The sequence below is a fragment of the Neospora caninum genome, chromosome IX (genome assembly GCF_000208865.1).
Source record: "Neospora caninum Liverpool complete genome, chromosome IX".
Taxonomy (NCBI): domain Eukaryota; phylum Apicomplexa; class Conoidasida; order Eucoccidiorida; family Sarcocystidae; genus Neospora; species Neospora caninum.
Window position 1 is genome coordinate 2869247 of NC_018390.1, and position 12447 is coordinate 2881693.

General features: G+C 60.8%; 1 protein-coding gene across 1 annotated transcript; it reads left to right on the forward strand.

The window, feature by feature from the left end:
- Nucleotides 1–1781: 1781 nt before the first annotated feature.
- Nucleotides 1782–8942, forward strand: NCLIV_041960 (uncharacterized protein; the record flags this gene model as incomplete). Its single annotated transcript, XM_003881105.1, has 1 exon — nucleotides 1782–8942. One exon carries the CDS (start codon nucleotides 1782–1784, stop codon nucleotides 8940–8942), a length of 7161 nt encoding a protein of 2386 aa, XP_003881154.1.
- Nucleotides 8943–12447: the final 3505 nt, after the last annotated feature.

The following is a 12447-nucleotide window of genomic DNA, read 5'->3' on the forward strand; positions in this document are numbered from 1 at the left end:
CTGCAGACGGTTGCAAGAAAAGTAAGCCGCTGCTTCTCACATCGGAGCATTCCAGTGGTTCAGAACCGGAGAGTGGAGGGGTATCCGGGAAAACTCTGACCGGGAAGCGACGACTGCCGGTACCAGCGCGGGGGAGGGGTGGAGGGGGGGTGGTCCGGTCGGAAAAAACCACCGTCCCATTCCCTCTCTGTACACTTGCAGTTCTGGAGGGGGGATCTGAGGTCTTTTACTTATTTTGTGGCCTGAGATGTTGTGAGGGACGGAGACTGACTTCACTCCTACTAAATTACGGAAGAATCGACACACGCTTTTTACCCGAGGGTGAACCCCACTTTCACCGTTTGTTCGTTGTCGACCGTTGTGAGGTGTGTGCTTTGCAAATCACCCCAGCCACACATTTTAGAGGCTACCTTGGGACTCTCTCACGCCGCTAGATAAGGAAACTGCCCCGTGTGTGGAGGGTGCTTCTGCGACGCGCTCCATGTTCCACGTTCTCAGCGATTTTTCTGGAAAACTGTGTGAGAAGGTGTCCGTTCCCAGCCGTATAGCTGGCCTTTCCCGACAGTCTTCTCCACCTGAAGAAGGAAGGCTGTACTGTGTCACGTGCTCGTTGTAGCTAGCTGACCGATTCCCGAAGAGGAGAGACCACTGCGTGTTTTGGGGGGTGTGATGAATCTGAAACAGAGAAACTGGCCACCGTGGAAAAGAAGTTGGATAGTTGGGGGGTTGGCACCAGGGGTGTCTGCTCCTTTAATCTTCAGGAGACTGGTACACCGACTGGACAGCAGAAACAAATGATATCTTCGAAAAGTAGGGAACTCTTTTGAATTCGGTGGGCCAATTTGTTAATCTTCGCGGTGCTCTTCCGCCTCTTCACCGGACTGCCATCCGCCGTACGCAATCCTCCGCTTAAACACACTGTCCTCACCAACAGGTCGCGTGTCACGGGGGGTAGGAGCAGTCTCGAGTCTCGATCGAGACTCGCGAGGAAATAAAAGGTTTTCTGCGGGACGATCTCTCCATCGTTTGTTGTTTTATGGTTGTCTTATGAGACTTGTCATGACTTGTTTGTTGCTCCTTCCCACGCACACTCCACACGTACTCCGTCCCGCATCGTGGCTGAGTGTCTGGGGAGGCGTCTTGTTAAAAGCTGTTTGTGAAGGCCTCAACATGGGAAAAACTTGTTTTTTTTTCTCTTCATCACTTGTCGCTTTTTCGTCTCTTTTCCCGGAACGAGGTCGAGAGTCTGAACGCAATGCCCTTGACCCTCCACCGGGGTATGTTTCGCCTTTCAAAAGTGTGTGTAGCAGGGAGAGCATCTGTTGACGCTGTTTGTTTTGCATCCATAACTTGCTCTCTTGTCATTTTTGCGGGTATCTGTTTGCCAGGGATATAGTGCTTTCAATTTTTTTAGTTTTGACCGAACCAATTCCCTTTTAGTCATATTCCGCCATTTGGCATTGGCCGTCGATATCCCGGAAGCGTAGCGTTGTCGGTCCCGGTCGGCTTCAACTTGAAGGCGCCTTCTCACTCTCTCGTTCCAGTGACTGCCCTTCCAAATTTTTTCTTGACACCACGGGTGAAGTGTGAGAGCCTTTTTTTTGTCAGTCCCGTTTCTTTCGGTGTCTGCGCCGCCCCGTTTCCGGCCCACATAGTAGGACTCCTCGCCACCATATATATATATATATATATATATATGTAGATATATAAGCGGTGGCAACAACTGGTATCTCATATTCTAGGTTTTCCCGTTATCGCGTTTTCACTTACTGCTGCTCACCATGGTATGGCCGCCGACTCCAACCTCGACTTCCTCTTCGACTCAGACGCCTCTCGCCTCTCTCTTGCCCCTCCAGTTCTTTCCTTCGTCGCCAGGATGTTCACCAACATCTCGCCAATTCGACGTCTGTTCCCAGGCCTCTCTCGGCTTTGGCATCTCGGGGGGAGGCAGTAGCCCAAGCAGATCGGGGGCGCAGCGCTCAGTCGCTTCACATGCTCCCAGAGGCCTGTCTCTGCCTTCCTCTTCTGGCGTTGTCGCTGCAGGGGTGGGCTCTTCTGCGGTGTCCACTCCTGCGTCGCCCCGGTTCTTTCCGTTCACACAGACAGCCAGTCCCTCTGCGGCGCTTCTGTCGAAAGTGCTGGTCGGCTCCGGCTCTCCTACCCGTGCGGGCGGACGAGTGACGCCGTCGACGCCTCTCCACCTTACCGCGTCCCCGACCGGCGATCCGTTCGCTCTCTTTGCGACGACTTCCACATCCTCGGATTCTGCAGAGGCCGGCGGGCCCTTTTCCAGTGCCACGGGAAATGGTGAGGCCTCGGGAACTGTCACCCCCACACTGCTTCTCCCGCTCTCCCGCCGAAGCTACCAACCGGCACTGCTCTTCGGCACCTCGGTCTCTGCATCGACGCTTTCACCCAGGGTGGGCGAACGGCGAACGGCCATGGAGAAAGGCGAATCGTGCGCAGATTCAACTCCCGTGGGGGGAGCCGTGGGTGCGTCATTAAGTCAGTGCGCTCTAGACTTCAGTCCCCGCCTCCTTAACACGCCCCGCTCCGGCCGGGGCTTGTCGCGATCCTACACAGTGGACGTAGGCCCCGCGGCCTCTCTCCTTGCTGGCGGGAGCAGTCACCCAGCCCTCCTCGTGCAGCAGCAAAATGCGCTGCATGCACTGGCGAAGGGCGAGGCCACGCTTTTGCCCAACGCCGCGTCTTCCGGTTCGGCTGGGCACGCAGGCGCGAAGGAACCCGCAGAGAGCGACGCGGGCGCCACGACTCCCGCGGAGACAACACCGCCTGAACCGTTCCCTTCAGAAAATGACAACTGCCTGCAGAAAGCAGGTATCGCCTCACCTCGTTTCCACGGACTAGGAGAGACTGGCGCCGTAGGAACGGATTCGGCGGGTCACCTCCCCCTTCCCACGGCCCTGACTCGAACCTTGAGTGGAGCCCGCAGCGTGTCTTCGCCTGCGTCGCGACAGACCCCTGCCACATCCCGGGCGATGGACAGTCGCACACCTTCAGGTGCGAGTCTGCGCCGGGTGCCTCCGTCGCTGCTCGATCCTTCCTTTCTCTTCCACCCTGCGCAGGGGATGGGCGGCAGCGGCTTCCGCACTGCGTATCTGTTCGACGACGCATCGGCCTTCGCGGCAGGAGGGAACGGGTCAGGCTGCGCGTCTCTGGGGACTGGTGCAGCGGGGCCGGGGGGGAATGGTTTGGGCGCAACGAGCGACTCGACCGGCGGCCCGAGTGCCTCTTTCGATTCCTTCGGGGGGAGCCCGTTTCCCCCCCCGTGCTTCTCGCCCCCTTCCGTCTTTGGTGTCGTCACGGCGAATGCGCCTTTCTATTGGCCGTCCGGATCGTCGTTTCCCACAAGCGCGTCAGCCGCGACGGCCGCCTCCGCCCAGCGGCTGCTCTACCAGACGGTCGGAGGGGCTTCGCCCGCGTCGCCTCTTCACCTGCCGCTCCTCTCACAGCGTCAGCAGCTTCTTCTTCAGAGCAGTCGCCAACGACGCAACAGCTTTCCCTCTCCAACTTCTGGAGGCGGACGAGGGCCCGCGACTCCGACGGGGACCGATCCTGTCTTTGGCGTCTTCTCCGTCTCGACAGTCAGCCAGCGCGAGAGTGGAGACACCCCACGCGCGGGGCGGGCGAGTGCGGACTGTGGTTCGGACCCCAGGGAGATCAGTGGCGCAGATCGGACCCTGCCGCTCGTTCAGACTCCGCGGTCTTCTCTCCCTCCCTTTCCTTCTCTCCTCGAAGTCGACGTCGCATCAGGCCTGTCGCAGGCCGGTCTCGACGCCGGGAAGGAAGAGAGGGGAAACACGGTCTCTGGAGATCCCGCGTTCTGTTCGCAGATGTTTCTGCCACAAACCATGGGACCACAGACGACTTCTCCGAGGCAGTCGCCTTCCGCGGCACAACCTGTCCCGTCCCTCCTCCTCTCGGCGTGTCGCCCCTCCCAGGGGGACGGAGACGGGGGCTTCCCACCTTTCTCCGGGGGACTTGCCGCTGCTCAGGTGTCGGGAGGAAACGCGGCGAAGGAGCGAGAGACAACCACCCTGTTGGAGGGTCAGCCGGCGGTGCGAGAAGCAATGCTGAAGCAGGAACCCAGCCAGGTCGGACTCGGCCACTCGGGACCGACGCAGAACGCCGCATCGTCCTTTCTGCCTTCTTTCCTCCACACTCCGTCCTTTCCTTCCTTTCCGGGCTGGCGAGACGGGAACAATCTCGCGTCCTTGCGGGCGGGCGCCGTGGGAGGCCCGGGCGACGACGCGCGGCGCCCCGAGGCGCTTCCCGCGGTCGCGGCGGACCCCGACGGACCCAAACCGCCTGCGCCCTCGTCGGCTGCGTCGGCGGCGGGGGAGAAGGCGCCAGAGGCGGACAGCGTCAGTCAAGGAAGCGGCGAGGGCGTTTTGTCGGGGCGGCAAGATCAGGCAGGGAGTGCCCAAGGCGGCCTGTTCTCCGGGAGGACAGGAGATATGTTGGCAGAACCAAGTCTTGAGAATGAGGGGAACGCGAACCGGTATGGCGTCGCGACGTCTCCTCTGGGGACTCCCTCCGGGACGCCTTCCTCGCTGTGGCTGTTTGGCCAAGACGCCGGCGAGGAGAAGCAAAGCCCTTCGTCGTGCGCGTCCTCTGAGGACCGCGGTCTCCGTGCGGCGTCCCAGGCCTGCAAGAACAAGCTCTCGCCCCGTCCTCACGCCGCTCCCCACCCTTCCGCTTCCCAACCCGCGGCTGCTGGAGGCCAGCCGATGTCGCCGACAAAAGGCGAGACGGAGGGATCGCCCTCTGCGACCAAGGCGTCGGGCGGAAAGAGCGGGGCAGGCTTTCTGGCTGCGTTCGAAGACGCCGCCTTCCAACAACCTTCCGAGGAGTTTATCGCCTACTGCGTGCAGAAGCACCAAGCACGCTGGCCGACGCCTCAGAACCTGCCGGGGATTCAAATGGAGCAGCAACAGCGCCGCTGGTGCGCCTCCGTGTACTATAGAGGCTGTCAGCACAAACGCCGCTTCAGCATGGGTCGGTGGGGCCCCTTGGGCGCCTTCTATGCGGCGATTGAGTGGCGGCAGTCTCACTGCTCGCGACTGAACTCGCTGAAAGAGAGCCGTTCGCCAGACAACCCCGAGGCGGGCGGAAACAGCGCAAGCGGCCAGAAGAAACGGAGGAGACGAAGCAGCGCAGGCAGCTACACCAGTCGGACGGGCCCCCCGAGCGCTGCGGAGCGCGTCTCCGGCGGAGCTGGCGCCGGCGTGAGTGTCCCGCCCGACTCGGCCTCCGGGTGTCCCTTCTCGGTGACAGGCAGTGACGGGATGGAGGGGACTTCTGCGAAAAGCGGGTCGGGCGGAGGCGCTCCGGGAACTGCGGCGGCGAAGGAAGAGCGTGGAGACCCCGCGGGAGAGACGAGCGGCGCGAGCGCAGATGCGACCGGGATGTATCCGCCGACTCAGCACAGTTCGTTTGTCAAGACACAAGAAGATCGGGAACAACCCGGCTTCTATGGAGGAGGCAGTGGAGGCGGCGAGAAGAGCGGCACGGTCGAGGCGTGCGGACCGACACGGCCGAGCAGTTTCAAAGCCTCCGAGGAAGACGAGAAGCAGGCCGGAGGAGCGCCCGATGCGCCCGCAGAGGAAACCAAGCGGCGGTTCGGGGACGAAAACGCGAGGGACTCCCAGCCCTTCACGGGACGGCTCGAAGCTGCAGATGGTTCCGGTGCTGCCGCCTGCGACCGCAACGCGTACCCTTTCTTTGGCAGCTTTCAGGCAACGCCTGGGGACAAGGCTGACGAGAACGCTGTCTCTGGGATCGAAGGCGGCAAGGAAGCACTCGGAGACGCGGAGAGGAAGCGAAGAAGAGAAAACGACTTCGATAAAAGCCGAGGACCTCTCCTTGCTGCGGGCAATGCGTTGCCTGCAGATGGCGCGGCCTCTGGCTGCTTTTCGCAAAACCCGGCGCCAGGCTTCGGATCGTCTTTGAGAGAAGAGGACAGGTTGGACGGGAACGCAAGCGTCTACTCTTCCCACTCGACGTCGGGGACCTGTCCCTCCTTCAATTCTCCGCAGGTTCTCCATTCTCAGAGCTTGTCTCAAGGAACTGGGCCCGGGAGCGGCTCGCCGTCTCTTCCACCGGCCTTTCTGAGCTGGAACGAGGAACGAGCTTCAGGCGGCAAAGATGTGGCTTCTGCTAGCCTCTGCGCCTTCAACGGATCTTTTCTTCAAGCGGGACCAGATCTGCATTTCCACGACCCTCGAGAGCTGGGCGCGAAGGACATGCCGGGCGGCTCTCTGAGTTCAACTCACCTTGCTCCGCCCACGAACCACACGTTCAATCCGGCCGCTGTTTCGCCTCCCTACGGGAACGCTGGAGGTTCCGCAGCTGTGGCTGGTTTCCCTGGGCCGCTGTCTTCTTCCCCTTGTCGACAGGGAGCGGGACTTGTGTCCGGCGGCGGCGTTGGGGTGTATGGACAGCCGGAGAACGCGACACCGGCGGGGGGCGCTCTCGCTCCGGTGGGCATGGGTTTCATGCCGTCGTCGCAGAACGCACCGTTCGACATGCACCTGCACTCTCTGCCTCCGTCCCAGATGTACCACGTGGCCCATCTCGGCCCAGGCGGCCTAGGCAGTGGCATCGGGCAGAGCGGCATTCGGCCGCCGGGAGTTCCAGGGGCCGCGGGCGTCCCGTCCCTTTCTTCCCCTTTGCCTCCCTTCCCCGGAGGCGTTCCTCATTCCGGGCATCAATTCAGTATGGGTCAGCCGCCCCGTCCCCTTCCAGCGGCGCACCTCTACGGCTCCGGTTGGATGCAGGGACCTGGCCACGCGATGAATCCCGTTTCTCCGGGCTTCATGCTCGGCTCGTCCGCGCCGAACCAGTCGTCTCCGTCGACGAGCAGGTTTCCGTCTGCTCCCCCGACCGTGTCGCCTTCGCTGTCCGCCGCTTCCTCAGACGCCCACGCCCTCGCCCCGTCCCCCTTCGGGACTCCTGTCCCCACAGGGGCCGCGGGGCCTCCGCAGAGTTCGAGGGCCAAGGGAGGCAGAAAGGAGGGCGCCGGGGCTGGACTCGCCTGCTCGGGCACTCCGGATCTCAAGAAGAGCGGATCGGCTTCCCGCGACAAGCAAGGCGGCTCGACTGGCCCGTCGAGGAGTCGCAGAGCGAAGGGTCAGAACTCGACTGCGTCGGCGCTCGCCGGGGGGCTCTTCCCTGTCGCGCCCTATTCGCCTTTGGATCCGGCGGCTTCGGCGTCTTCGTTCTCCAACGCTCACCGGCCGAATCTCCCGTCCTCGTTTTCGCCCTCCTTCGGGCCCAGCTCTGCTTCCCAGCTGCCGGCAGGCAGCCCTGAGGGCGCAGGCGCCCCGGCAGTCGAATGGCACGAGGGTTTCCGTCGCCCCTTTGGCACCGAGGGCCGGCAGCAGCTGCTCAGACACTTGAGACAAGTGTACAACGCAGACAGTGGATACTGGGGCGAGCGTCTGCGTCACGCCAACATCGCGTTCAGCCGCATCGCGTACGCCACAGTCGCAGAGTTGTGGAAGATCGCCCACGTCATGGACTGCTTCCCCATCGCCCTCGCCTTCTCGAATCGCCACTCGGCTACCGCCTCCGTACCCTCCGAAGACGGCGCGATGGGGACTGCCGGGGCGTCGCTCCCGGGCACCGGCGCAGCAGGGGCCGGAAGGCGCGCGTGCGGAGCGAAGGGGGAAAGGGCCGAGAAAGGCAAAGGGGCGAGACGAACCACAATCGGCGCAGGCTCTCACGGCAGAGGCCAGCCGGTGAAACAGGGTAGCTCGCCTGCACCCCATGCGAACGCCCTGACGCCTTGCAGCAACACGATGGCCGCGCCTGGCTCTCAACCCGAAGGCGGTCGCGGGGACCTCGCCACGGGACGCGAGCAGGCGTCGTTGCCCCTTTCGGAGGCGGCTCTCACGGAAGGAGGCAGTCCGAACCCGTCCTTCTGTCTCTTGCCGGAGTCGAGCGGTGCGGGGAGCGGCAAGGGCGCAGGAGTCGCTGGCCCGGCAGGCCCCGCCGGGAGGCGGTCCTGGGACCAGATGGTTGATCCTCTGTCTTCAGGCTCTCTCCCTCACGCCAATGTCTTTGAAAGGAGTTTGACAGGAGCTTCGAATGCCTCGCCGCAAACGAGTGTCGGGTGTAACCAGCAGGGACCGACCGAGCACGCGCTCGCGTCTCAAGAGGTGGGGGGCGCGCCGGCCATTCCCCTCATGCCCGCCGGCGAGGAAACCGGAAAGGCTGGTCTTTCGGGAGACCAGGCGTCCCCGCTTCGCCTCGACACTTCCCACGAAGGCTCCGGCCTTCCCGAGGGACAAGCTGCGAAGGCGGTGGGCGACGGCTGGGGACCGGCGGGTCTCCAGGCCCTCGCGGGGCAAGGCCAACTGGCCCCACCGGGGCTCGGCGACAAGGCGATGCCTGCGAGGCAGCTCCGCGAACGCCAGGGACTCCAGACGGACACAGGTACGGATGGCTGCTCGAGTCTCGGCGTGGGCGACGAGAACGGGGGAGAATACCCTGTGGAGACTGCTCGCAGCGAAGAAGGTGCGGAGTGCAGCGCCGGGACACTCGTGCCGGGGAGGCCACGAGGCAGCGGAGCAGGCGGGAAGCGGAAAGAGGAAGGGCCGAGACAGCCCTCGCTCTCGACTTCGCCCTCGCAAAGCTTCGGGTTTAACGGGACAGAAGACGGCGACTTCGAGGACGCACCCGGCGACCAGCGGCCGTTGTCCCTCTCGCGCGTGCGCCCGGGGAAGAAGAAGCGCGAGGCAAAAGAGAAGAAGGTGAAGGAAGATGGCAACCCTGTGGCCACAAAGCGGAAGGAAGACGCGCGAGAGGAAGTTCTTCGCGACGGCGTAGACACTGCCGAACCCGCAAGTCTGAAGGCTGCTCCAGAAAACGCCTTCGCCTCGGAAGGGGTTCAACAGACGCTTCCGATGCCCCTCTAGTCGGACGGGGAAGGAAGGAAGAAGCTGCGTTACGCCACCAGCTGCGCAACCTCACAACCTCAGGAGTCTCTCGAGGGTCTCTCGAGGGTCTCTCTGAGCTGCGTCGTCGACTGGAGAAGGACAGATAAAGACAGGTCCCACTTCTCCCCTTTTGTTTATCTCGCACAGCAGTAACAGTCGCGAGACCTCGGACATCTTTTGCCACTCTCTCCTCTTTCGCTATTCCTTTCGAGGATCGGGTGTGTGTCGTTGGCCTACCGACGCAGGCGACTGCGGGGTGGACCTGGAATGGACCAGAAAAAGGAACTCTGCGCCGTTGTCGATTCAGAAAGCAGCCGCAGTGCAACTGTATGCTTTTTTGGGTAGCTATCGGGGGCGCGACGTGAGGTACTTCATGTTTCTGAACGCCGGAAGTTTGTCCGGGCTGCCGTTTATTTCTCGCTCACTGCTTCACATGCCTCTCTTCTGTCTGTGCCCGTGCGAAGGCAGTCGCCAGGAAAAGAGAGGCCGGGGAAGGCAGAGAGAGAGAAGGGACAGATTGAGAGCAAGAGGATGTGTGGCAGACGCGTCGAAAGCGCGTCTCGGTCGTGTCTGTGTTGGTTTTGTGTGTCAATTGACTCTGAAAAGTAGCTGACTTCCTTGTGAAGTGGGATTTTCTGAACGTGAGGGAAGTAGCTCTCCGATCTTTATTCTCGACAGCATCCCGTCTGTACACCAGGAACCCACATGCCTCGTGCATATTCGCGCCTCTTCATATCGCCTAGACAAAAAAAGAACGTTTCATCGTACGTCCCACCTTGTCGACTTCGCCCCTCCCTGACACGACCACGCTCTCTCGTCTGTCTCAATCGATCCGTTTCTACCTCTCTGTATCTATCAAGACATATCCGTATATGCATATGTGGTGCATATATGCCTTTCACGCATCCACATACGTACAGGTGTCATGAAACAGGGATCTGTCGTGTGGCGTAGTGGCGAACGTGGAATGAGATGACGCCTCTGATTTCTTGTTCCCACGTCTTGTGTGTACGTACGGGGTCCCGAAGACAGAGAGTTCATATCTACACGTTTTGTAGATGTCCACATCTGTTCGTTGTTTGTGGTTGGCGAGACTCTTGACTCGCCTCTCGTTGTACGTTTGCGGCACGCCGCAGCCGAGAAGGGAAGACAAATGTCGCAGAACCTGCACTCTGAAGAGAGCGGAACGTGAGGCCTCTGTGCGGAGCTCGAATTGTGCATCTCTGTTTGGCAGGCTTTGTGGGCGTCGCTCTCTGCTGCATGTGCGCTGTCCCTGTCCCGTTTCCTGCGTCGGGAGGAGTCCTTCCGGGATGAAGCCCCACACCTCGTCTCGACGCCCCTCGGATTGCTTGTCGACCAGGAGCTGACGTACACCTGCGGAGGCACCGTGCTCAACTTCGTGGATCCGGGTGTATCTACACTGGAGAAGGCGTTCGGCTGTCAACCCACTGGTTGTGCAGATGCCTCCCCACCCTCGTCGGAAGCGAACACCGAGTTCGGGAAGCAAACACTGAGTTCGATTCTCTAATGCAGATAATCTGGGGAAACCGTCTTGTGCTGGAATGTTGTGTGCGTGTGTGTTTGCGGATGCTCGGCCGCGGAATCGCGGCGGCAGAGTTCCCGCGCAGGCAGATGTGCAAAGCTTTTGTGTGTGAAGAGCCAACGGGGTGCCGGCCGTTCCCCTCCCCGCTGTGTCAAGCAACCAAACGCGCGTGGTTGCGTCTGTCTGTGGTTCTTTTTTGGGATCGTGTGGTGTGAACCCGAGTCGATCTGGCCTTGCTGGACACGAGAGGGTAAGACAAAGCTTTTCCCCGCTGTTCCGGTGCTGCGTCATCCCCAAGTCCACACACACACGTAAGGGGACTGTATATGTCTTTTTTTAAATATGGCATCAGCGTCACGCCGTGTTTCTTGTCAAGGACGCATGGACCTCGGCCTACCAAAGAGGAGACAGAGAGGTTCGGACACTCGCGAGAATTTCCCTTCCCCAGTCCCTGTGAGCCGCAACGGCTGCACGCAGATACGCGAGTGAACCCTACCTACGTACCGGTTTGTTTTTGCACTCCGCGGTGTTTGTTGCTCAATAGTGAAGGCGTCTCTGCGAGACAAAGAAGACTCGTGCACAGGAAGATACACCCGAGACCTCGACTCTTCCGAGAGGCGCACGCCGTTTTCTCACGTCGCAGACGTGCGCGAATGTCCCGTCTGTCCCGTTTCTGTCTGAAACGCAGAAAGCTAGCAAGGCTGGAGGGAAAGTGAGAGAGTGCTCGGAAAACGGAGACAGAGACGGAGAGAGGAGGTTCGGTGCTCACCGAGTGCGCCAGCTTCCGATGTCCCCCGTTCTCCTCCCGGCAGCTCCCGCCCTTCTCAGCGAGAGACTACCAAGACCATTTCGGCGGCGACTCGCGCCGGGGTAGAAAATGCGCTTCTTCTCTCCCTGAGATCACGGGGACGAAACTAGAGGAACGAACCCCAAGGGAGATGAACACTCTCCAGGTTGAGAGAGAGGGAAGAGCGAATCGGAGAAAGCGGAAAGACGGTCGTTTCAGCTTTTCTGCCTTCCATTGTTTCAAGGGAGGGAAGCATCCCGCCCGTTCTCATCGAAGTTACGAGTGTTGGACACGCTGCGTGTGTGAGTCCAGCGCACGCGTGTGTGGCTCCATATCGCCGAAGTATGGGGAGCCCGAGCAACGAATCACCGCGCCTCGTTCAAAAACGTATCAAGAAGGCTGCCTTTTTTCTAAGGGAACACACACGTTTCTCGTCCCTGTTCGAACAGTCTCTCGTTCCCAGGGCGGGCGGAGCCCCCGGACAGGAAAACTTGTGAACTGTGTAGCTTCGCGACTTCCATTCGAGCGAGACGGGAGCGCTTGGCTGCACCACTCGACCGGCGACTCGGGCAGAAGTCGCGAGAAGGCGAAGGAGCAAACACACATGCCGAAACTGCCGAAAACGCCGGAGAAAAAACTGGGTCCGTAGGCACATCAGAGCCATCTTCGACGGAGAAAACGACCGAAGAGCGCGCGCCTTCGGCTGGGCACGAGTGGCCATATGCGGCGCTCTGCTCGTCTGATAGAAAGCACTTCACGCTTTGAACAGAGAGCGCCGTTAGCTTTGCAACACGCTTCCTTATTTAAGTCTCGAATCGTTTGGAGAACCGCGAGGAGACTCTTCGATGCGAAGGTTCAGGTCTTTCCTCCGCGCAGGAGCAGCAACGGAGCACCGCTAGAAAAGAGAACGAGCGGGAGAAAAGAGCTAGAAGAAACGAGGGGAAAGATCGCGAAGCGGGACGAAGAAGAAAGAGAACGCACTCGACGGCAGAAAAGAAAAGACACTCCGGCGCTAACAGCGCAGGCGACAGAGGCGAGCGCGCAACGAGGACAGAAGACACGTTCCAGAGGCAAAAACTGAGAAGAGGAAAGACGATCGACCAAAAGAGAGGAGGAAGGTCCGCCAAAAACGAGGGGAGAGAAACAGACTGCGA